The following is a 27,091-nucleotide window of genomic DNA, read 5'->3' on the forward strand; positions in this document are numbered from 1 at the left end:
CGTCCCAACGGTACAGTTCATTCCTGTCCCAATACTGGTGCCAGTGCCCCATGAAATGGAACTCCTCTTTCCTTCAGCCACACATTCACCTCCCTAATCTGCTTATCCCTATGCCAATTTGCACGTGGCTCAGGTAATAATCCAGAGATTATAACCCTTGAGGTTCTGTTCTTTAATTTAGTTCCTAGTTCCTGGTACTCCCCACACAGGACCTCTTACCTACTCTTCCCTTTGTTGTTGGTCCCAACATGGACCGCAACAACTAGATCCTCCCCCTCCCTCTCTAATATCATTTAAAGCCGATTTGAGACGTCCCTCACCCTGGTACCAGGTAGGCAGCATACCATGTGGGACTCTCGATCTTGCTTACAATCTTACAAATGATCCAGAGGGTCATGGAAACTTACAGGTTTCAGCAGCTTTATTATGGGATATATTACACTGCAGCTGATTCTAGAGTTTGCAAGGAGCTGAAAATATCTGATTTCAATACATTCTTGCCCTGAATCCATAAAGTCATTAGCTCCTTGTGATCCTCCAAATGTATGTTTGGAAAGTAAGACACATGCACAAAAATAATGTGGTGCCAGCTTGTAAAGTAAAAATGATTTAATATCATTCTCCAATAGTAAATTTTGCAAAGTTAAATCTGAGAATTGAGCCATAGACCACTTTAATCACAGAAATTATGGAATAAAAAAAATGAAACTACACCTTGTTGGGTTTTTTATTTGGTACTGAGCTGTCACTGTAGTCCTGAAAGCTTTAGAGATGATTTCTGCAGTTTTCACAACATAGATTAGTGAGCCTAATTGGTATTTACTAGTCAGGTTGACCTATTCTTTTGCGCTGCAGTGACCTTCGAGAATCCATTATTAAAGGCCTTTATAGAACATGAAGATTGATCTGTATGAGACAAACTGGCACCAAAATCATCCTTACATGAGTGTTAAAGACCCTTAAAAGAGAAATACTAGGTCATAATCCAGCTACATTTATTTTTAAATCGTATGTTAGCACAGTGGCAACATTTTAACTTCTATTCCAAAAGAAGATGAATTTATAATGATTCTATATTCTTTTTATATTTTTTGATATTTTTAGTTCAGATTTTCTCCTTGCCTAATTGTCTTTTAATCTCTTTCCGAAGCTCATCATATTCTCTTTTGTCATCCTCTCCTTTATTGTTTATGTCCTTTGCTTATGCCTTTTTCTTTAGATTCACTTTTATACTCATCTCTTAACTTTTCCATGGCATCTCAATCTTGACTAGTTTGTTCTTATTTTTAGTTGGATATATTTCTCCTGAACTCTGTTGAGCTCCCTTTTAAATATTGCCCACTGTTGTTCTACTTCTTTGTCAGTAGTTTTCTCCAGTTTACCTTCCTTAGCTCCATCCTCATTCACTTATAGTTGGTTTTTTTCTCAATTCTCCTTTTGATATTTTTTTAATATTCCTTGATATTTTGATTTCATATTTCCTCTTTGCCTTCCTAATTGTCTATTTGACCTCTTTCCTAAGCCCTTTTGTCATCTCCTTTATTCCCTTATAGTTTCTTTTTTCTAATGTATCACTTTCGTCTATCTATATCTCTTTCAATTATTATCTTGAAATTATTATATTGTGATCACTACTCCCTAGATGTTCTCATACAGTTAATCCTTTTATCTGCTCTGATTCATTCCCCATTACTAGGACTAAAAGTGCTTTCTCCCTTGTTGGGCCTCTTACATATTGGGCCAGAAAGGAGGCTTGTGCACACTGTAAAAACTCTATCCCCTTCTCCCCTTTCACTCCATCTCCCTGCCAGTTTACTTGGGGGTAGTTGAAATCTCCCTTGATTATGATTCTGTGCATTTTACTTATTTCATACATTTGCCTTCATATTTCTCCCTCCACTTCCTTTCCATTATCTGGTGATCTATAGTATGCCCCTAATAGTGTGACCAATCCCTTCTTGTCCTTTATGTCAGTCCATATGAATTCTGTGGGCTTGATTTTAATAACGGAGGTGGGTTGAGGGCGGGACTGCTGCTCGGCAGCTTTCGGACCCGCACCCGGCTGCCGCCTCCCAGCACTTCTGATTTTGGTTTCATGGGCCTCGTTACAGCCGGTGCGCGGGTCCCTCCAGGCAATTGCTTGGAGCATGTCAGTTTCTCGCATCTGATGATGCATTGTTTGTTTGAAAGTTTAAAGGGGCTATGTCCCCTTTGCATACAAATATCATTGGGATGGCTTAGTGCTTTATTATCTTGAAAGGGGAGTTGACAGTGTCTGTTCTGAGCAAAATTTAACGAATGATATTGCTGGTCATATTGTTCTAGAAAGAGATTCATGATTTTTTGATATATGACTTTATTATCTGACTGAAATGAAAAAGATGTCAGATGTGTTCCAATCATTTGCTTAGTGATATTAATGCTTTTTTCTCTTAAAGGTGCTGGGAGCTGCAGGAATGGCAGCCCCAAAAACTAAGGCTGCATCCAGGTTCAATGAGGGCTCTCTCCATGCTCTTGTTGAGGGAGTTAGAGGATGTCAGGAGCTCCTCTTCCCTGGAAACGGAAGGAGGAGGCCTCCTCAGCAAAACAAGGCAGCTTGCTGCAAATTGCTGAGGAGGTGAGCTTGAGGTCTGTGTGCAGACGCACATGGGTTTAGTGTTGAAAAAGGTTTAATGATCTGCTGAGATCACCTAAAGTGTGGCTTCTGTGTTCTGGGACATGGAAGTGCAAGAGTGAGGGCTCAGGGTGATTTCCATGTGGAATGATGGTGGTGACACTGAGCGCAAACCACCGTTTATTGGACAGATGATGCATGAGGTTTGAGACTGTTGGACTTATATTCATCTGCATGTGCCAGCCATCTGTGGTTGAAGCGTTAGCTTATGTGAATCTGGCATGGCTGAGCGCATCCCTTGCCTGACGGCCATCAATGTGGTCGCCTGCTGCTGGACTGGTCACATCCGGCCCCGCAAGGCATCACTCCCCGTCCTCCTACTCATCCTCCTCCTCGTCCTCTTCCTCGTCCTCTTCCTCTTCCTCCGAGGAGGCTGTGTGCTGAGCCACTTGTTCATCCAGCAGCACTAAGCCGCTGCTCTTCCTCCGAATCTGATGACCAGGATGAGCGGATGTAAATGGTTCCCATCCTGTTATAGGTTTCAGTTGAGGCAAGAAGCGCATACTCAAAGTGGCCAGAAATTATTCCAATCAGTTCAAACAGCAGATGTGTGTCACCCTGACCAGTCACAAGGTCAGTAGATTTGCAAAATCTTATCCCAAACCTCCAACAACAAAGTTGTTGTGTTTGAATGTCAGCCATGTTACAGGAGCGCTTTTAAAGTTCTGCACCAATAAAGACAATGTATCGTGTCCTCCACCAGCTCGTCTCCTTGCAGCTGGACTGTTTCTGACAAGACGGGAAACAGGAGCCAGAGGCACGAAAATGGGAAACCTCGATCAAAATAGGATTATCAAGGCAGTTAACAGGCTCTTAACTGCCTTAACTACCTGTCCCACCGGTTGGAGTCGGGTCAGTTTGGGAGCAGCTGAACAGGCACTCACAAAAATTGGGTGGGGGTGGGATGGAGGCAGGTTGAGTGTCTGAAGCCATTTTTTCCAATTTTCGCAGCTGATCCGCCTCCAAACCTGCCTCCTCAGGGCTATTAAAATCGAGCCCATTGTCTTTCTCTTAGTTGGTTTTATCCTTTCTTGCTATAAACCCATGATGTTTTTTTCTGATTAACACAGCTACCCCACCACCCATTCTTCTACTGACCCCTCATTGGTTAGTTCCATATGATGTCAGCAGTTCCTCATTAGAAGTTTATTTACCTGCTTCTTCACATGTGATTTACATGTTGCCTACCTGTTTAGTTGTGATTTGTTTCTGCTTTATGGTGGCATGCTGAGGTCAACTGCAAGAAATTTGCAAATATACAGAAATTATGCTGAATTGTCACATAGGAAATATTATGTGGGAAGTATGTGGGACAAAGTGCATGCTAGATACAACATTTTTATGTTAACATATCTCCTGTAGTGTTGTTCACAGTGAATCTGAGGTTATGTTATTGGAAGGGGCACTGGGGTGTGGATGTAGGGGATGAGATTCAGAACTTCAGTGAAATAATTTTATAAGAGATCTCCTCAGAGACTGTAAAATATGTGTTTTTAATTGGTTCCTGGAAAACAAATAATGTATTCCTTACTCTCTGCAGGTAGATAAATATATACCAGGGTTAAATAAATCTATTTTAGCATGTAAATTCAAGGCAGCACTCTTTATTCTCCATTTATTTCAGTTGGTGCGTTTCATCGTAATGCCAAGAAATACAAAAACTTAAAATAAGATTAAACTATTTAATCTTTCCTTCTTTACTAAATATCTGTGGCATTGTACTAAGTGTTATTAAATTGTTCTGCCTTAATCCTGACTTTTATTTAGTACCTCCCTGCAAGATTAAACAATGGCCCAGAAATTCGGGTCGGGGGTTTCCCGCAGGTGTAAGCCCCCGATCTACACTTACCTTGCGCGCTGGCCGTTGAGCTCTGGGCCCCCGTGGAATTCTGATCCGGGGCCCGGTCCAGCTGCCGGCGCGCAGTGCTTGCGTATCCCAGGGGCGCAGTTAGTTCGATGCATCCCCTGGGATCACGTGGGCCATGGGGAGCCAATCGGAGCAGGGAATGCTCCATTCATAAGTCTGACAGGAAGTGCTGTCAAGACTTATAAATACTACGGCCCCAAAATAGCACTAAATTTTCAAATACATTTTTAAAAAATCACATTTATTAAATAAACTATAAATTACACAAAATAACTATTTTAAACAATAATTTAAATTTTTGAAAAAAATAATTTTATTTTCTAACGGGGCTAAAAATAAACTTACCTTGCTTTAAAGTATTTAAAAATAATAAACCTGTGGAAAAAATGTTTTAATTTTAATTAATTCGCCACTTACCTTGTAAAAAGCAGGCCTTACGCCTGCTTTTTACATTTCTAACTTCTGCAGGCTTACCCTCGCGGGAAAACCTGTAAAAAAAAACGAAGTTCGATGCGTACGTGCCGCCTCTCCTGCGCACGCGTTCGACCTCTGAACCTCTTCGTTTAGAGAAATGGAAGTGCCGGTTTCCCGCGCATGCGCAGTGCATGCAGGAAACCGGCACTTCCATTGGGCCTACGGGTGAGTACCCCGTGCGTACTCACCTGTGGAGACCCGAATTTCTGCCCCATTGTTAAAATTCAAAGTTGAAAGTTTAAAGTTCTATTTGTCACACATGGAACATATTGTAAATCAGGGGTTCTCAACCAGGTGTCCGTGAGAAGGTTTTAAGTGGTCCGCCAAAAATAACCACATTCTACACAACATCCCACTCCTCACACACTCCGATTGGTTGAAGGACCCACTCGGTCCTCCAGCCCCTCTTCCCATTGAGCTGGAGCTCACGTCAATTACTCGAGCAGTGTGAGCCGAGCATGCATGGCCGGTGGAAACGCAGCAGGTAAGAGGTCTGGATGGAGCAGATTAATAAACCCCGGGGGGACCAGTTCCCAGGCTCGCCCTGGCCAGAAAGCGCAGTGTACGCGCCAAACTCTGGGAGCAACAGCAAGTGCTGGGAACTCTCAGGGAGCATCTGTAAATGATGGTGAAATGGTGACGGGTCAGGGAGCATCTGTAAATGAAGAAGAAAAGATGACAGGTCATGGAGAATCTGTAAATGATGGCGAAATGGTGACTGGTCAGGGAATGTCTGTAAATGAAGGGAAATTGTGTCTGGTCAGGGCCAGCTCCCCATACCTTCCAGATTGCATCTCCTAGCCTTGGTATCCCCAACCTAAAATCTAACATCCTAACAGTAACCCTGATGCCTAACTCTGGTCCGTAACCGTAAATTCCTAACCCAAAACACTAACGTAATCCTTAACCCCAATCCCTAACTCCAACCCCTAGCTGCAGCACCCTAACCATAGTTCTAACACCCATCACTAATCGCTAAAGTTTATATGGTTAATTGTACAAGTTTTCAAATCCCTCCATGGCCTCATCCCTCCCTATTTCTGCAATCTCCTCCAGCCCTACAACCCTCCGAGATATCTGCGTTCCTCCAATTCTGGCCTCTTGAGCATCCCTGATTTTAATCGCTCCACCATTGGTGGCCGTGACTTCAGCTGCTTAGGGCCCTAAGCTCTGGAATTCCGTCCCTAAACCTCTGCCTCTCTACCTCTCTTTCTTCCTCCAAGGCGCTCCTTAAAACCTACCACTTTGACCAAGCTTTTGGTCATCTGTCCTAATCGCTCCTTATGTGGCTTGGTGTCAAACTTTATTTGATAATGCTCCTGTGAAGTGCCTTGGGACACTTTACGATGTGAATGGCGCTATATAAATACAAGTTGCTGTTGTTGTTTTGCATTACAGGGGGGTCTATGGAATTTTTATAACATGGGAGGGGGGCCTCAGAAACAAAAAGGTTCAGAACCCCAGTGGTAAATAAGCCCTTGAATTTAGTAACATTATTTTTTTCCAGAAAATGTACCTCAGTGAAAAGTTGAGAAGCTCATGTTTTATCTTGTTTTCATGTTTTATACAAAAAAACACACTGGGGGTAATTTTTACCTTCAACACCTGGGCAGTAATCCGGTGGAGTGGATCGCCTACCTGTTGTTGTAACCACCCAATTTTCATCTCGATGCAACTGTGTATATATATGCATACAAATATATACATACATTCACACACACTGGTGCCTTTCCCATGCCATTATTCATGATATATTGCTTTATAAGGACTGAAGTATTCTCCTATGTAATGCACAATGTATTACTCTGTTTCTAAGGTGGAGCTATATCCTTTAAAGCCCGCAAAGTCTGATTGTTGTTAAGTAATTACAGGCTCAGGCCAGAGTTTAATTACTTTTGGCCAGGGAACTTTGTAGATTGAAAAGTGCTTGTAAATTGTCAGAAGTACCCACCATTAAGTGACTGACTTTCTTTCTCTTTTTAAAAAGTATAATTCTTCCGGTCCATCAGAGGGTGCACTCAATGAACCATGTATACAAGTGGATCTCCCACAGTGTTGCTTGTGGTAAATTAAATGATTTGCAGTTTTGTAACAATAGCAGTGTTACACCATGGAATGCACAATGTATTCTGCTTGTAGCTGTGTTTAATTAGCCTGTTTATTTTAGGCCACAAAGTCTAATTGCAATAACTAAACACAGCCCAAGGTTGCTCAGAATTTATTGTTGTTTGGCCGGGGAACTTTGCAAATTGTTACGTGTTGGTCAGTTTCAGGATGCAGCTGAGAAGCAATCAGCATTTTACGATTCTTTTTCACCTGCTAGAAAGCGTGATTCATTTTACAGATCGAATAATAAATAGATAAATTTAACTCACCCCCATTACTGTAATATTGCACCAAGCTTAGTGACTGCAAACATAAAATATACTTTATATACTTACAGAACACTTATTTCTGGTTTGCATGGATGAAGATATTTACTGTACTTAAAATCAGAAACTGTGACATCCTTTGGATATAAACAATTGGTGATGAAACAGTTATGGGAATTTCTTGCAAGATACAGTTTCCTCGGCCTGGGAGAAAGGCTGGGAGTTATACCTGTCTAAGAGTACGATCGTATTCCTCACTGTCTCTTAGAAGGAAACCAGGATCCATCAGGGAAGCTTTTAGAAATTGATACCACATCAGTACATTGCCGATCAAGAAGGTGATATGGAAGCCCAATAGCCTGTTGAAGGAGATCGAGACAATCTGTGCAATAGAATAGATAGCAACTGAAGTCATTAGTGGCAGAGCAATGAATTTGCCTTGGATATGTGTGTAACCTAATACCCACTGCACAGTCTTTTAGACAGCAACTGAGAGACTCCCCAATCAAGATAGAGAAAAAAAGATATTTTTTGTGGAATTAAAGACATAAAACTATGTAGATCATACTTTCCATATGTATTGATAATTTAATATATATAAGTTCTAACAAATATATTTCCACTCACAGGATCTCTGTCAATTTTCTTAATTAATTATAAAAGACTAATATTTTACATGTCAGTAAAATATGGATAAATGTTGAGTTAGACTTTTGGTTAAAGTTGTAGAAGAGCTCAACTTGATCTTTTTTCTAATTTTTGTTTGCAATATTTTATTGACTATTCTGTAAGTCACATACAATAATGTCTTATGTAATTACTGAAGATATTATACCAGAAGAGTTTTCAGTGACACATTATCACACAAGGTTAGGAAGAAACATTCGGGTTAGATGTCGAATGGGTGCGATATCGGCAGGTGGGAGACCAAAACCACTTTCCGGTTCAGGCCTCATTAATAATTTTTTGGCGAGCTGTATGTGACAAATGGGAGATCCGCTGAAGCTCACCGGCCTGTTCAGGAGCAAAATCAGCTGTCTACTGCACGCAGCCAACTGGCAGGTAAGGCCTGTTGGGGGGGAGGGGTGGGGCGGGGTGTGTGGGGGGGTGGTGGGGGTGGTGTGGGGGGGTGGGGGTGGAGGTGGTGTGGGGTGTGGGGGGGTGTGGTGGGGTTGGTGGAGGTTTGGGGGGTGTGGTGGGGTTGGTGGGGGGGTGGGGTTGTGTGGGGGGTGGGTGAGTGGGGGTGATGTGGGGGGGGATGGGGTGGAGGATGTGTGGGGTGGGGTGGGGTGTGGGGGGGTGTGGTGGGTTGGTGGGGGAGTGGGGGTGGTGTGGGGGGAGGGGAGGGGGGTGGGGTGGGGGAGGGGTGGGGCGGGGTGGTGTGGGGGGGGGTGGGGGTGGAGGTGGTGTGGGGTGTGGGGGGGTGTGGTGGGGTTGGTGGAGGTTTGGGGGGTGTGGTGGGGTTGGTGGGGGGGTGGGGTTGTGTGGGGGGTGGGTGAGTGGGGGTGATGTGGGGGGGGATGGGGTGGAGGATGTGTGGGGTGGGGTGGGGTGTGGGGGGGGTGTGGTGGGTTGGTGGGGGAGTGGGGGTGGTGTGGGGGGAGGGGAGGGGGGTGGGGTGGGGGAGGTGTGTGGAGTGGATTCCGGAGTGGGGAGAGAACAGGCAGGCAATAGGCTGAAAGATTTTGGGAGGACCTGGAGAAGCATGCCTGCTCCTTCTGGCCCCATAAAACACTTCAAAAAAACACAAAAATACTTACCTTTTGGGAGAGGCCTTCAGTCCTTTTAAGGACCGCCTGTATTGGGTGAGAGTTCATTTAACGTTGATTCAGGCAGGCAAATGGGTGCACAAGGTCCCCACCAGATTTTCAACTGGCAGTCACTTGTTTTGAGGCAAGAAATGGATAGCTGGCAATTGAAACTCTCCCCCAAGATTTCCAACCCTGTTGTTGTTATCATGACTTCTGCAACGTCCATGACATTGGTAGATCTCAATGTATTTGAAACTTTGACATTTCAATACTTTTCACCTTATGCTTCAGTTTAATTTTTAAGCTTATAATTGAAGTATCTCAACATTTTCAGACTCTCCACAAACCCTATTGTTTTACATGAGAACAAGCAAATGTGATGCTGGCTCCACTAATGAAGTATGAAAGAATCAAATCTGAAATACCATAAGCCATGTCACTGTACGAATCAAAATGTCTTTTCAACATAGCATATATCATATTTAGGCCATAGTATTAGCAAATTATGCACCCTGCCTCTTAATGTTTTACATATGTATTTATTTCCCTTCCATATTTTAATTGGGTGTCTGCCTTGGTTCTGTGGTCGCTTTCTCACCTCTGAGTCATGGGTTCAAATCCCACTTCAGAGACTTAAGCACATAATCTAGGCTGACACCTCAGTGCAGGACTGAGGGAGGATTGCACGATCGGAGGTGCCGACTTTTGGATGTGACATAAAACCGAGGTCCTGTCGGGTGACTACATTTCAAAAATACTTCAGTGGCTGTAAAGTGCTTTGGGACACCCTGAGATCATGAAAGGCTTTATTATATAAATATACAAGCTCTTTCTTCTTTCTCGCTGAGTTTATTTCCCCTCTTTAGGTTCCTTGACTCCACCCACAACCCTCAGCCAATTAGGCAGAATCACTCCTGCTCCAGGCCTCATCCTACGCTGCTTTGCAATTAGCTACAAGGAGGTGCTGTAGGTCGAATTGGAGTGACGTATTGGCCAATTATCCCTCATTGTTGTGAGAAGTGACAAACCTCTACTCGATGCCTCACTCCAATGATCCAGTCAAACACAGGAACTGAGTGTGTGCAGAAGGGCAGCACTGATGTCATTCCTACGACTTTATGATACAGTATATACTAACCCACCTCGACACTGCTACCTCTAAAGCTACCCCCCATCCCCCACCCCCTATTATTGGTGTTCATGTCAATATAATTCAATACAGATACTGAGATACCCATGTCAATAGATCTGTGAGGCAATGGGATGGAAATTCTCCAATAGTCACAGTTATTGGCAAAATATGGTGTTGGAAAATGCAGATCATATTGTCTTGTATTAAAAAGCAATTTCTTGTAGGATATTGAACACATTGCAGAACACTAGCTGGCTTTCACTTTAGCAGATCTGAATTTACTGACCTGTGTAAAATAAGTAGGGTAACCCCACAACAGCAAACAGCCGTAAAAGAAAAGAATTGGTCCTTTAGATTTTCCAGGTGGGCCAAAGACCAATGCACTGCAAAGAATTAGAGAAATCAGATGAGATCGCTGGCACTGAATGTTGGAATGATATTTTCTCTAATTGGGCTTTGAGGGATTGGATTGAAGAAGTCTAGAAAACAGAGATAACAACATTGAAATCTTTGTTATTTTGCTCAGAATAATATCTCCAACAGTAAATATAGAGGGTATGCTTATGAATAAAAAAAAATCTTTACTAACATTTTGTTGAATGCTGTATTTACAACTACAGTAGCCAATCCAGATCACAATGGCGGATAATTTATGGTTAAGGCAAGATGTGGAGTCTACAGCTTTGTACATTATTTTCAACTTCTGCTGGTGGTAGTAGGAGTTACAAAAGTGGTGTTCTTTGGTTACAGTTTCCAAGTTACTGGAATGTTGCTAAAAATAGCAACTGTATAAAAAGATACCACCCATTGTCCTCTCTGGAGGCCTGAGATCAATATGACTGAGGCAACTCTGATTATGTGGCGCAGAATTTTAAAAAGTCCTGCAATCCATACACAGGACATTGGAGGTTCTCTCTCTCTCTCAAGAAGTAGGAATTTTTCAAAGGATGCTTAGCTCACTGTTAGTAATCTCAGCCAGAGGCACTAAGGGTTCCTTTTCAGATCAGAAATTCTATCCACACATATGTCAGAAACTTCAGGTCCTATTTGGTGGTACATCAGTAGAATTTAAATGTCCACATGTTTGATTCCCAATGTTATCCATACCTGAGGCAGGTTTTAATTGTTTTGCTGGCAGACTGCAACATATCCGTTTTTGGATTTCTTTTTAAATTAAAATTGTAGGGGTTGAATGTTGTAGGTGCTATCCTGATCGGTGATGCAGTTTCTCTGGGGTGCCCGCAGATCTTCTGCCGGCGATTTGGCAGATGGTCGGGAGAACCCCATCGTAATTCAACCCCATACGATCTATTTTCACCTTTCTCTTTTGTGTCATTGTATGAAAAGTAGGTGAAGCCCTGTGTTTGCTGGTGAAATGCCACTTTTTCTCCTGCCTGTCAGTGAAGCACAAACCATGAAGGAGCAGTGGATGCCCAGTTTCAGGCTCCTCCTCTTTTGGGTGAGGGTGGTCTCATTAGCCAGATCATTTCACATAACTCACACACAATGCCTTACAGTTCTTAATTTCTTAATATTTTAGGGCTGATTGTAACCCTGCTGGCCTGGCAGAAACCGGCTGCAGCAACTTACCCCCAGTGATCCTGCTGCCTTTCCACGAGTTGCAATTTTAACCTGCTCCTTGGAGAAGGCGAGCGGGACACCCACTGGAAGGCAGTGGGGATCATGTTCAAGTATACAGATTTGGCTCTGATGGCATCATCGGGGCCTGATTGCAATTTTAACCCAACGGCAAAAGGACTGGGGCCAGAAGAGGCCCAGAGTGGTGAGTTTTTTTTGTTTCCTTGTGGGTCAGGGAGTACAGGAATGCTCCTTCGGGCCCTACAAGGAAATATTGGGCCTCCCCTGTCCCAGGCTTCCCTCCTGCTCCCCTTACTGCAATATCCTCTTGACCGCCACCCCCCCCACCCACCCAACCACTTACCTGAGTGCCGGGGCCAATCCTTCGGGCCCACAGCAGCAGGCCTCTACTGCCATAAATCTCACTGCTGCTCGCCTACCCGCAAGTTAAAATTAAAATCTCCCAGGCCTCACGCTGCTGAGGGCCCTACAGTTGCCAGGGGGTTAAAATAAATCACTTTACCCTCCCAAAGCAAACACCTGGTAATAAGTCCACTTGTAGCATATCTAAATTGGGAAGGCATGACAAACTCAATGGGGGTGAATTTCTGCGGAGGTGCTCCTGATTGCATAACTTTTGTGAAAGAGTCACGTAAACCCTGTAAAAAGGTAGTAGACAATGTTTACACCATTTTCCCGGGATTCCCGTGGCTCTTCCACAAAAGTTACAGTGGATGCACGGGTGAACCCCCACGGAAAATCAAAGCCAATGTGTGGGAACACAAGAGATTCTATTAATAGTCATGACGTCTGCCAACATTCCTGGTAACCAAAACTCAATGATAGATGTTCACCCCAGGCAAGGAAAGATACCTCTTTTTAACTCAGTGTTTCATTCCTATAGGCGATGCCAATGTTAAGGTTCACAAGCTCATCACTCGCCTCCCACGAGTTCAAGGTTCATTCTTGATGATTTGGCCAATAAAAACTGTCACTCCAGGTTTTCTGTGTTACTTATAATGAGCCAAATTTCTTGACAATTTCCCTTGCTGGGCCAGTCTAACTGATCCCTCTATCCCCACCAAGCCATAGCTTCTGCTGTCCTGACAAGCATTTACCACAAGCGGAATTCTGCTTTTATCAATTAGGAGTTTGCAGATTGGAGTTGGATTTCTCACATTTGAATATTCATTCTCATTGTCTACCTTTAATTTTCAGGTTTCAACATTCCTTTTCCTAGTCATTAATGTCTGTGTGTAATGGTACTTGGGGTTAAACAAATTATTAGATTAGTTTAATTTTTTAGGATATTATAATGCATTTAAAATAAGTTACATACCAGAATTACCAAATTAATTATAATTCAGAATTAGTTGCGACTGATAAGTATCAACTTATGTATTATCAGGACATTCGTGCACACCAAGCATTCTTTAGATCAATAACATTCTGGCTGCCTTTGGCTCATTTTAATAAAACATTACCCTGACTCTGCTTTCCTAGCTTTACTCTGACTATAAAGGTCACAGCAGCATCTCCCATAATCCCTACACCATGCAAACACAGGGAGTTACAAAGGACACTCGACTCTGCAGCAGTCCCATGAAAACTGCAAAGCAGCAAAATCAGGCATGGGATTGTGTTTAGCTTTATGTAAGCACGTTTCCGCGCCCCCTCTCCCTGTTATATTAGGAACATGTATTTTTACAAAACAAAGCAACATTTTCCTGTGTGCAATGTTTACCTCCCCACATTCTCCCTCAAAAGGGCTGCTTGTCCTAAATCAGTCCTCCTCAAGGAACCATAGCTGGCCAAAAACCATCAAACCTGAGAATAAATCTCAATCCTTTTTAATCACTTTGCTCCCACTACTGATCTTACCCCTCTCCATGCACACATAAACCATTAAAAAAATAACATGCACTGCTTCCCAATCTTATTGCACAACTCTCTTGTGAACTCCACCATAAGCTTAGTTACAAAGTTGGCTGTTGGTCAGTACTTTATGTTGAGTCTGGCAAATACTCTTAAAAATGTTACAATGCCCTAGTGCTCAACTATAGACCTTCCACTACTGTCCAATATAACACATGCTTTTGAAGCTGTGTTTCTACAGTACTGTGTAATATTTAAAAAAAAAGAAATTACACAACTGAATTGTTCTACTTTACCTCCAGTCAAACTTCGGAATCAGGCTTTTTGATTGACTGATCGTATTTTCTAAATATACAACGATATCTTTATACTGGGAACCTCTCGCAAGTTTTAGAGGCGTGCTCCCATTTTTATCCTCAGTTTCTAATTCTACTCCATTCTGCAATATGAAAGAAAAATTATTTAAGAGCTTACAAGCAAAGGTGACAACAATATGGTTAAAAACTATACTGATTTTTGGAAAAATGTTTGATTTTAATGAAAATTCCAATTATTTTTTAATCGTCTCTATACTATTTCCCATTTGTATCTTTGTGCAGGCTGCTCTTTGCAATATTTCTGTCTAATTGGGAAGGGCAGGATAGTTTGAGATACAGGGTTACAACTGGTCCCCGAGATTTTGCCCTCTTGAGCATCCCTGATTATAATCGCTCAACCTTTGGTGGCCATGCCTTCTGTTGCCTCAGCCCTAAGCTCTGAAACTCCCTGCCTAAAACTCTCCACCTCGCTACCTCTCTTTCTTCCTTTAAGACACTCCTTAAAACCTACCTCTTTCACCAAGCTTTTGGTCACCTGCCCTAATTTATCCTTATGTGGATCGGTGTCAAATTTTTTGTCTTAAAATACTCCTGTGCAGCGCCTTGGGACATTTTACTATGTTAAAGGTGCTATATAAATACAAGTTGTTGTTGTTGTTGAGATGTTTAGTATTGTGCATACGGCAAGCTATAAACACTGAATCATATAAAATGACATATAAATGTGTTTAAACTAACAAATGTTAGCCAAAATGGAAATAACATTTAAGGCTGAGTAGTGGTAGTAAGGTGCTAAAACTGAAGCAGGCATTTAGCTGTAGTAGTGTAGCATTTTACCACCTGCCCAAAAATGATTACTACTGATGGAAACAGGAAGGAATGGCACCTGCCAGGATTCATCCTGTAGATATAAACTCCCACTGAACCAGCCAGCAGTATATGTTAACCCCAATCTCAGAAAGACATAGCCTACTGTGTCACTCAGTAAATTTTCCACTTTGCACACCACTATCTTTACAATCTTGAATTATGGGTTAATTCTTCTTAATTTCATTGCATTTAGAATCCTAAAAAGGATTATAGATGGGAGACTGAAGTCATCAGTCTGGGATGGATTTAATGTCACAAATTAATCCATGGTGGGGAAAGCCAATTATACATTTTCCCATCCTCATCAAGATGGGTCATCCGACTATTCTCAGGCACTCCATTTAGTAGCCCAGCTGAATACTGTCATAGATGGGCTCAGTGGGTTTTGGATCTATGACTACCTCGCCAAAGTACCTTTGTTCTTGTATTACAAGGACATTCCTCTCATGGAGAATAATTTTTACAATATTTTAAAATGAAATTAGGAAAATATTTATTTATTTATGTATTTATTGTGGAAACAATTGTTTCAATGAAAAATTAAAACACATTCTTGCTTTGGTTACACTGCTACATACATGCCAAGCTAGAAAAATAGCAAAAGCTGACAAAAAGCTTCAAAAAGCAGAAAACTCAAAAAGTGTAGGCCAACATGTGAAAATGTAGTGGGGAACAGGCTTGTCATAATTTAATCTGAAGTTATACATAACATTCCATCACTTGTAGGAAAAAAAATGAAAGGTTTTTTGCTAGGATGGTAGATTCAGAAATTTCTGAAGATGTTGAGCACTAAAGACACAACATTTATTAACTAGGGGCATTCCACCAGAAAATTTGATTTTTGACATTTTATTAAGTATATTTTTTTAGCATTTTGAAGTCTATTTCAGAAGTACAACTTGGCTCAGCAGGCAGCATTCTTGCCTCCGACTCAGAAAATTTGAGTTCAAACCCCACACTAGACCATATTCCAGGTTAGTATTCCAAAGCAGTACTTGGGAGTGCTGCATTGTCAGAGAAACCATCTTCTGAATGAGACATTCAAATATCTGCCTGCTTAGATGAATGTTTTAAATCTTATAGCACTATTTGAAGAGGAGCAAGGAATTCCCTGTCCAATATCCCTTCCTCAAGTAACACCACCTAAAAATACATTAATTGGTCTTGTATTTACACGTTATTTTAGATTTACTTCTTCCTTCAGCACCAATATCTGCCTATTAATGGTATCTGGCCCCTGTATATCTTCAAGTTACTGTGTTCATACCCACCTGTTGGTTATCATTCACTTTTTGGTTAGACTCACTTGGGCCCCAATTTCTTCCCTGTCTGCTCCCCAGCTGTCTAGTTTAATTGCCTGGAATTTGCGGTCAGCAGTGAAGCGAAGGCATTTGCTGCTGGCCCCGAAGTACGCTTCGCACAAGGACCTCACGATCCCTGCGTCAGGAACTTTGGGTTTTCTGACCTTCAATTGAAGTCAACGAACTGTAGTGGGAATCCCCTTGTGCAGACTGCTGTGACATCAGTGGGGTGGGGGGGGAGAGGGGAAGGGAAGCGGGTTAAAGGCTTAGATATGGGGAACGCATCCCCAACATATGCACTCATTGTGGTATCTGAGTGTCCTGCCGTGGAGAGCTTCGACAATTCATTAACATATTTAAATCGGGTTCCTACAGTGCAATTGGGAACTAGGTTTAAAATTCACAGATGCTGCAGGAGTTTCCCAGGAGTCGAGATACCCAGCAGTGAAAGGCAGGTGTGAGTTGCTGGCTCCACAAGGTACTGTAAGTGCATTTTCTGGCACCCCTTGTGGGCCAGAAAGAGCAGGAGTATTCCCCCCTGGTCTCTCTAGGAAGCCGTCAGCCTCCCTCAGTGGTGATCACAGTCTCTCTCTAATCCTTCTGATTCCGGGAAACGGAACAAAAAAGTGACAATAAGGTCCTGTCGATTAGTTCGGCTGGCCGTCCGCATTCCCAGCTGTTCCAGGTTCTTCAGTCATTTTCGGCCTCCCCACCTCCCGTACATATCGGGCCATTGTTTCTGCTATTTTTTGCTGCAGCCTGTTTCTCCTGCTCCAGTTATTTTTAACATGAAACGCTCTGTTACTTATTAAAGTGGCATGGTTATTTACACACCAGATTGTCAGCTCCTTATTCACATCATCAATCTACTTGGTGAGCTCCATCCTTTAACAAAGACCTGAAGTATACCAGAGAACATTACTTTGCATCCCTTAAAAAGATAATTAAAAAAAATATATATTTATGGGATGTGGACATCGCTGGCAAGGCCAGCATTTATTGCCCATCCCTAATTGCCATTGAGAAGGTGGTGGTGAGCCACCCTCTTGAACCGCTGCAGTCCATGTGGTGAAGGTACTCCCACAGTGCTGTTAGGTAGGGAGTTCCAGGAATTTGATCCAGCGATGATAAAGGATCGGCAATATACTTCCAAGTCAGGATGGTGTGTGACTTGGAGGGGAACTTGGAGGTGGTGGTGTTCCCATGCGCCTGCTGCCCTTGTCCTTCTAGGTGGAAGAGGTCGTGGGTTTGGGAGGTGCTGCCGAAGAAGCCTTGGCGAGTTGCTGCAGTGCATCTTGAGAAAGGAGTTTTACTAGTCCTAGCCCCTTTAGGGCTACCTCGGATCAAGCGTATTTCTCAGACGTTCACTTTCAACTGAAGTTTGAGGTAGCCGAATCCTAAAGGCGCTTAACTGTGTCTAAAGGTCCGGGCTATCTCTCCCTAAAGGGAAGGAACAACCCGAGAATGTTACCGTCCTCCAGATAGCACTTTTAATAAGTTTAGCTAGACTGTAACGTCCCGGATATTATGAGAGTCCAGAAAACTCCCTCAGAATTCTGTGACTCTACACCAAAGAGTGTACAGAGATTGAATTCGCGAATTTTTGATACAAAAGTCTTATGTGAGACAATTCTAAAAATATATAAAGATTTATTAAAAGAACCGACATGCAATTTACAGTTGGTGAATCAGTGAATTGCAACTTTAACAGTTCTAAAAAGAGAAAACATACAGGGGGTGAAATTGAGTACAGTCCCGTTTGGGGCGCCAGCCTCGCCAGGGCGCTAAAAGTAGCGCCCCGGAAGCATTCGCGGCCGCCCGCTGGAAATTGAGTGGTAGCGCCCCAAAGGGAAGCACGGCGCTACTGGAGGCGCCCCGCATCACTCTTGGGGCGCTGTGACTGAATATCGTGGCACAATGTGCCGCAGCGCCACACGCTGCGGCACGTCGCGCTGCGGCATTGCAGGCCTTCCTCCCCTTCTTAAAGGGGAGGGGCCTTGTGCAGCGCGATCTGGGGCCCAGCTGGGCCCCCGAGGATTGGGAGTGCAGGCAAAAGAGCCCGGCACCGAAGAGAAGTGCCGGGCTCTTGGAACGCAGCTGGCATTCTGCGGGGGGGGGGGGTTCAGGAGGCCGGGGACAGGAGCGCAGGCAGGTGCTGGCAGGCGGCCAACAACAAAAATGGCCGCCCCGCCCCTCTCCTTTAATTTGCGCCTCCCCGGCCGCAGGTAGGCCCCCCTGAACCGGTCGGACATAGCGTCCGGTGGTAAATCAGGGGGCGCTGCCAAATATCGCGGCCGGGGCATCAGTGGGGTGCTGCACACACCGATGACATCATCAGTAGCGGCGCAGCGCTAACGGTTAGCGCCACCACTAACGTCCCGCGGAATTTAGCGGGAGGGGTGGACAGTGCCGCGCTCGGGCGCCAGTTGGCTTGCGACCCACTTAGCGCCCTCTTAAGGCGCTAACGGGTGGCGCAACCTACTGAATTTCTCCCCCACAATCTCTTATTATTAACAGAGAATCTTACTTTTAAATCTTAACTTTGCTACAGTATTACAGTTCTTAAAGTTTTCTTATACAGGATATCCATCAATATCAAATACCTTTGATCCCTGAGGTACAAAGTGTGGTAGACTACAGAGCCACCTATGAAGCCGAGAATCGCTTTGCCCCATTAAAGCGAGTCTGATATTCCATTTGAGAGTTCAATATTTATACCCTTTTCCATTGGTATCTCCTTTAAGGTTTTCTGCTGATGCAAGTTAATTATCCCTAGTCATTTTTCTGCCAATCTCTGCAATTCTCCACTGCTACATCAGCTTGTAACATTACAGAAGCTCGTAACATTACAGAATCTTGTCTCATCATGATCACTGCTACCAATACTGTCATGGACAGATGCATCTGTGACAGGTAGATTGGTGAGCATGAGGTCAAGTAGGTTTTTCCCTCGTGTTGGTTCTCTCACCACCTGTTGCAGGCCCAGACTGGCAACTATGTCCTTCAGGACTCGGCCAGCTCGGTCAGCAGTGGTGCTACCGAGCCACTCTTGGTGATGGACACTGAAGTCCCCACCCAGAGTACATTCTGTGCCCTTGCTACTCTCAGTGCTTCTTCCAAGTGGTGCTCAACATGGAGGAGTACTGATTCGTCAGCTGAGGGAGGGCAGTAGGTGGTAATCAGCAGGAGGTTTCCTTGCCCATGCTTGGCCTGAAGCCATGAGACTTCATGAGGTCCGGAGTCAATGTTGAGGACTCTGGTGACAGAATTTTATCTCGTACAGCCACATGGCATACAGCAGTCATGTATAAGGTGACTGATGTCAGCAGCCAGTGAATTTTAATCATTTGCATAATGGTAACATTACCCATTCTTTATATAACAATTCTAAATCATCTCTTTACTCTCCCACAGGGCCATCATGAGCCACACCCACTGTCCAGCCTGAGGAGGAAGACGGCTCCTCAGAGGAAGCTCCATTCTCTGAGGGTGCACCGTCAGTAGACCCAAGCACACCCAGCACCAGCGCAGATACGCACACCTCAGTGGGTCCTTTGCGAGATAGAGTAGAGTTGTCACCTGGTGTCTCACACTGGACAAGTGAGCAAGAGCAGATGGTGCTGACAGGGACAAGAGTAGAGACTCCTTGCCAGAGGGTGCAGGACGCTGCAAGGTCTGCTGAGCTGTATGCAGATGCTGAACCTCAGTGGCCATTGAGAAAGAGGGTGATCTTGGAGGGGCAGCAACAATTGCATAAGGCTCTGGCAGCTTTTCCAGCCGCAATGTGTGCAAATGTGCAGAGAATGGAAGAGTCCTTCTCCAACATGAGCACCACCATGTCGCAGGCGATGGTGATGATGGGCTGTTCCATGGAAAGGATGGTCACCTGCATGGAGCAGCAAATGCGCCAGTCACACGCGAACATGCTAGCTGTGGACAACAGATGACAGATGTTCATAGACCTCCTCTCTAGGAGGGATATAAACATCAACTTGAACCTTCATCACCCCACTGCTGCGCAGCAAGATGCTCTCCAGCTCCTTGCTAGCAGGTAAGTGCAGGTGGCCCAAGAGACGGATGATGGTGAGAGGGGACATGGAAGTGGGGGCTCTTCTCAAAGTGCTCACACTTCTCCCCCATTGCCCCCCCTCAGTCAGAGCCCCACATGCTTCCTCGGATCCCAATGGCTGAGTCTGCCCCTGCACAGTCGCAGGAGGAGTTTGTAGTGTATGTACCTTTAAGGGGAGAACTACTTTTTACAGCTCTGTATACTATAGTACTGGCAGTGACCACACCGGTATATAACCCTGAGTAGGGATCTGTACAGTTTAGTTTTAGAGTAACCCTCATCCAGTAAACACCTGTTGATTGTTCTCTGCAGTCTCTTGTCTAGTTATTGAAGGACACACATCAAGATACACGGATTTAACATTGGCGACGAGTAGATTCGAACCTACCTGCAACTCTGCAGAAGAAGGCTGATTCCAGAAGCATGGGCGTCGACCATCCAACGGAGACTCCAGCGAAACGGGCTGGCAACAGGTACGGCGCAGACCCTTCCCGCACAGCGGCAGCTAGAGCCGACCGACGGCACAGGAAAAGGCTGAGAAGCATCAGCGGGGAAGAGAGAGGGTAGAGCGCACGGGGCGCAGCCGGTGTTCAGGACCGAGCGGCGTCGACGGGAAAAGAGAGAGGGTAGAGTGCACAGGGCGCAGCCGCTGTTCAGGACCGAGTGGCGTCGACGCGAGAAGAGAGAGGGTAGAGCGCACAGGGCGCAGCCGCTGTTCAGGACCGAGCGGCGTCAACGAGAGAGAGAGGCGCTGTTCAGAGGGCGAGCAGCATCAGCGGGGAAGAAAGGAAAGCGCGGGAGACGCCATTTTGAGCCGCAGCGGAGAAGAAGGGAGAGCGAGGGAGATGCCATTTTGTTTGAGCCGCAGCGAAGAATAAGGGAGAGCGCGGGATACGCCATTTTGTTTGAGCCGCAGCAGAGAAGAAGGGAGAGCACAGGAGATGCCATTTTGAGCCAGTCTAACCACACCCAGGGATGCCGAAGAGTGGCAGTGTCACAGCGTTCGACAATGAAGTCGAAAATTGGACGACATATGTCGAACGCATAGAAGTGTACTGCAAGGTGAATGAAGTGCCAGATGACAGGAAAGCGCTGGTATTGTTGAATTCAATGGGTGCAAAAACATATGGCTTACTGCGAAAACTAGCAACCCCAGAGAATCCAGCGGAAAAGGATTTTGAAAACATAGTGTCAATACTACAGGACCACTTAGACCCAACACCGCTGCTGATAGCAGAAAGATTTAAGTTTCACAAAAGGAACCAGCATAAAGATGAAAGTAATGCTGAGTTTTTAACGGAACTGCGCAAGCTATCGAAACACTGCCAGTTTGGAACGGGACTAGCAGATACTTTAAGGGACAAGTTTGTGTGTGGGCTTCAAAGTGAAGGAACCCAGAAATGGCTTCTATCAGAAAAGGATCTTACGCTGGACAAGGCTTTCAGCATGGCAGTATCACACGAAGCAGCAGCACGGGGCGCGGCAGAGATACAACGGAGACCGCAAGAATATGGCACAAATGAAATGTCATACGGAACAGTGAAGTGCTATCGCTGCGGCAGAACAACACACGACCATAAGGATTGCTGGTTCAAGGGCCAAGTGTGCAGGCAGTGTGGAAAAGTAGGACACATAGCAAGAGTCTGCAGGTCAGAAAAGAAAACCAGCAGCAAGAAATCCCCACAGGAGAAGTACAAGAAGGTACATAAGGTGACGGAGAGTAGTTCAGACGAATTGAAGAGTGATACAGACTCCGGAAGCAAGGAGCTGGGTTGTCTGAAACTACATAATGTGATCAAAACAGAGGATCACCAAACTATCTGGGTCACGCTCAAGATAGCTGGAGTCCAAGTGAAAATGGAATTGGACACAGGATCAGTCCTAACAATCATAAACCGAAGGGGCTACAAGCGGCTATTCTCACATATACCCTTGAGAGATACGGAGATTGTCTTGAAGACGTACACGGGGCAAAAAGTCTACCCCAAAGGAAAAATAAGGGTGAACGTTATATATAACGGCAAGGAAACAACAAAAATGGACCTATATGTATTGCCAGATGGAGGACCACCACTACTAGGGTATGAATGGATCCGGAAGATACAGCTAGATTGGCATTCCATACAAGCACTGACTGTAGATGCCAAAAAGGATGACGACGTCACACCTGGACGACTGTCAAAAATGCTAACTGACGCACAAGAAGTGTTCCAGGAGGGACTCGGAACACTAAAAGGCATAACAGCGACAATCAAAATAGAGGAAAATGCAAGCCCAAAGTTTTTTAAGGCCAGACCGGTCCCTTATGCGATCCACCCAGCCGTCGAAGCAGATCTGGAAGGTTTGGAATGTTCAGGAGTACTGTCGAAAGTGGACTGGAGCGAGTGGGTTACACCCATCGTTCCTTTAAGGAAGAGGTCATTGAATAATGCGCCTGGGGAACCAAAGAAGGTTCGCATCTGTGGGGAATTTAAGGTGACAGTGCACCCAGTCCTTCACACTGTAAAATATCCGCTTCCGCGGATTGAAGATATTTTCGCCTCGCTATCTGGAGGGAAACGCTTCACTAAGATTGATCTGGCCCAGGCGTACCTGCAAATGGAGGTAGAAGAAGCCTTGAAACAGTACCTCACGATCAACACTCATAAAGGTCTCTACCAATACAACCGGCTGGTGTTCAGGGTAGCATCAGCTCCGGCTATTTGGCAAAGGGCAATGGATCAAGTCCTGCAAGGGATTCCAGGGACCCAGTGTTATTTGGACGACATCCTGGTCACGGGCGAAAATGACAGTGATCACCTCGCCAACCTGCAGCAGGTGCTCACTAGATTGAAGGAATATGGGCTCCGAGCTAATTGCCACAAATGCGAGTTTTTCCAGAAGCAGATCTCGTATTGTGGCCACGTTATTGATGAAGAGGGGTTACATAAGTCCCCTGAAAAGATTGAGGCAGTAGTCAAGGCTCCAGCACCGGAAAATGTGTCACAACTGAGGTCGTTCCTCGGGCTGGTGAACTACTACCATAAGTTCTTGCCAAATTTCTCTACAGTACTACACCCACTGAACACCCTACTGCAAACGGGGGTACCAGGGAAGTGGAATGACGAATGTAAACGAGCTTTCCAGAAGTGCAAAGAATTGATCACATCAAAAGAGGTGTTGGCTCATTTCAACCCAGCACTACCAATTCGGTTGGCGTGTGATGCATCACCCTATGGCATTGGAGCGGTGCTGTCACACAAATTCCCAGACGGCTCGGAGAGGCCAGTAGCCTTTGCGTCTCGATCACTAGCCTCAGCCGAGCATAACTACGCCCAGATTGACAGGGAGGCCCTCAGCATAGTGTGGGGAGTGAAAAAGTATAATCACTATCTGCACGGGCAGAAGTTCACCTTGCTGACTGACCACCAACCACTTGTCTCCATCTTTAATCCAAAGAAGGGCGTTCCAGTGATGACTGCGCAACGGCTACAAAGATGGTCCCTTCTTCTAGGGGCGAACCAATATGAAATCGAGTATAAGGGCACGAAACAGCATGGAAACGCTGATGGGCTATCACACCTGCCACTGCGTACTGTGGAGGAAGCACCAGCAGTGGACCCTGTCGAAATATTTTATTCGACTATAATTGAACGCTTGCCAGTAACTAATGCTGATATAGAGAAGGAGACCCGAAATGACCCAACACTGTCTCGGGTATATGACTTGATGGTGAAGGGATGGCCAACACATGGCGACTCACTGTTGCCAGCATTCTCATCCAGAAGAGAACAGCTGTCAGTATGCCAGGGGAACTTGATGTGTGGATCCCGAGTGGTAATTCCACCCAAGTTAAGGGAGAGAGTGCTCAATGAGCTTCACGAAGGCCATCTGGGAGGGGTGAAAATGAAAAGCCTTGCTAGGGCTTATGTGTGGTGGCCGGGAATCGATCAGCAAATCGAGGACCTGAGAAAGAGCTGCTCAGGATGCCAGAAGGTCCAAAATGCACCACCACATGCCCCTCTACACCCATGGGAGTGGCACTCATCTCCATGGCAACGGGTGCATATTGATTTTGCTGGTCCATTCATGGACTCAATGTTTTTAATAGCCGTGGATGCGCACTCGAAATGGCCTGAGGTCATCAAAATGTCCTCCACCACCACGGAGAAAACTATTGCAGTCCTACGGACCATTTTTGCCAGGAATGGCTTGCCAGAACAGATTTGCTCCGACAACGGACCACAGTTTGTGTCCGAAGAGTTTCGAAGATTTATGAAAAGGAATGGGGTAAGGCATTACACATCCGCCCCGTATCATCCAGCCACAAATGGATTGGCTGAGAGGTTCGTACAAACCTTTAAAAAAACAGTAAGAGCCATGTGCGATGACGACATTCCACTGCAGCATAAGGTGGACAATTTCCTGTTAGCCTACAGAAATGCGACACATGCAGTTACCAACCAGACCCCAGCCATGATGTTCTTTAACCGAAGGTTGAGATCTCGTCTGGATTTGCTCAGACCAAATGTACGAAGAGATGTTGAGAGTAAGCAATTCCAGCACATCAATGAGAAGCCGACAAGGAGCTTCAATGTAGGGCAACCAGTCTTGGCCCGCGACTACCGAACAGAGAAATGGCAACCTGGAACAATATGCACACGGCAGGGGCCACTAATGTACACAGTGGATGTTGGGGAGAACATTGTGAGACGCCATGTTGACCAGATCCTAGAGTCACAGGAACGAGTCAACCCCATGTCTCATGTACCTGGTGATGAACCCAACATACAGGTAGCATCTACCCCAGAAACAGTAACATCAGAAGCTGATGAACCAACCAACGACAGGGGGCCAGAATCGCCTCCGCACCAAGAGCAAGACATTCAGGAAAGGCGCTATCCAGAAAGGATCAGGAAGCCTCCCCAAAGACTGAATTTATAAATAGACTATTTTCAGTTATTGTTGCATGTTAAAAGTGTTAATTGTAATTAGTTGATATTTAATTGTTAAATGAATGTTATGGTACTGTTAATCTAAAAGGGGAGGAATTGTAGTGTATGTACCTTTAAGGGGAGAACTACTTTTTACAGCTCCTGTATACTGTAGTACCGGCAGTGACCACACCGGTATATAACCCTGAGTAGGGATCTGTACAGTTTAGCTTTCGAGTAACCCTCATCCAGTAAACACCTGTTGATTGTTTTCTGCAGTCTCTTGTCTAGTTATTGAAGGACACACAACATCAAGATACACAGATTTAACAGAGTTGACTTTGGCGAGGCCATCGCAGGCTCCAAAACACAGAGGACGTCTGCCAAAAGGTTCTATCCAGTCACAGCAGAGAAGTGAGCAGCCTGCCTCTACCTCTGCTGAAGCCACAGGGGTTCCACTTGGAAAAGAAAAATGACACAAAAGTAGATGCACATGGGTGTATGAAAAAATGTTAGTGGTAAATTTCAGTTATTTTGATGACACAGATAAATGTATTTATTTGCAGCACTTTCCGGTCTTGTCCAATTTTGCCTCAAACCTTTGGAAGTGCCTTTGTCACTTGGAGTGAATGGTGAGACATTACTTAACTTCGAGCACTGGGGATTTGGGTGAGAGGAATGGCTTGTTCATTGTAGGGATGCTTTATGGTGTTGTTGGGGAGGGGGAACTTTGTACAGCATTTGGCAGCCATATGGGTACATTGGAGCAAGTTAAGTAAATATTGCCATGATGAGGCCATCCCAGGCAGCAATGTGCACCATTGCTGGTGCCATCTCTACCTCCTCTTGATCCTCCTCAACTTCCAACTGCTCCTCCTCTTCTGAAGAGGCTGTGCGCTCTGCGCCTTGATCCTCCTGCAGCTCCAATCCTCGTTGCTGCGCTATGTTGTACAGCGTGAGCAAACGACGATGATTCTGGAGACCCTGGCTGGTGCATACTAAAGGGCTCCTCCAGGTCTGTCAAGGCATCTGAAGCACATCTTCAGTATGCCTATTGTTTGCTCTATGACACATCTGGTCAACATGTGGCTCTCATTATAATGTTCCTTGGTCTCAGTACTTGGTGTCTTCAAGGGTGTCATCATCCACATCTTCAGTCTCCAAACAGCCAGCCGGTAAGTCTGTTTGGAGGTGTGAAGAACTGAGGGATGGTGGACTGGTGCAGCACACAAGAGTCATGACAGCTGCCAGGGAATCCGGCGCACTCATGCATGATGATCTTTTTATGGTTGCTGACGAGCTGCACATTGAGGGAGTGGAAGCCCTTGCAGTTCACAAATACTCCTGGGTGATGAGGGGGCGCCTTGATTGCCAAATGTGTGCAGTTGATGATGCCCTGAACCTGTGAGAAGTCAGACAGAGCCGCAAAGCCGAGCGCCCGCTCAGTAACACTGACCTCATCAGTGGCAAAATTGACATAATTGGCTGACTTGTCAAACATGGCATCAGTCACCTGGGTGATGCATCCATGGGCAGCCAACTACGAGATCCTGCAAATGTCTGCTGCAGATCCCTGGCAGGAGCCTGAGGTGAAGACATTGAAGGTGGTGGTGACTTTGATAGCCACTGGTAAGGAGTGTCCACCAGGTCCTCTGGGCAGCAGGTCTTGTTCCAGCAAACTACAAATGTCTGCAACAACCTGGCATGATAGCCTGAGCCTCCTGAAGCACTGCTGCCCAGTCATGTTGAAGAAGCTCATCCTCTGCCTGTATACCCGGTGTTGGGGGAATTGCCTCCGGCGCGGTGCAGCCCTATGGTGCCCCCCTTTCTCTTGTGGAGCATCAGGTCGTTGAGGAGAAGGCTGCTGTTGTGGCTGCTGCTGCTGCTGCTGGTGTGGC

The 27,091-nt window shown here is 45.1% G+C and overlaps 1 protein-coding gene across 1 annotated transcript in view; it reads right to left on the reverse strand.

Annotated features, from left to right (window-relative positions):
* LOC147122704 (uncharacterized) overlaps window positions 1-27,091 on the reverse strand; it is a 204,719-nt gene that overhangs the window by 38,472 nt on the left and 139,156 nt on the right. The window contains 3 exon segments of the mRNA XM_086009485.1: window positions 7,617-7,769; window positions 10,557-10,653; window positions 14,020-14,162. Coding sequence (XP_085865611.1) covers window positions 7,617-7,769; window positions 10,557-10,653; window positions 14,020-14,162 — 393 coding nt within the window.

The sequence above is a fragment of the Somniosus microcephalus genome, chromosome 2, assembly GCF_052327205.1.
Source record: "Somniosus microcephalus isolate GS21.2 chromosome 2, FLI_Smic_1.0, whole genome shotgun sequence".
NCBI lineage: Eukaryota > Metazoa > Chordata > Chondrichthyes > Squaliformes > Somniosidae > Somniosus > Somniosus microcephalus.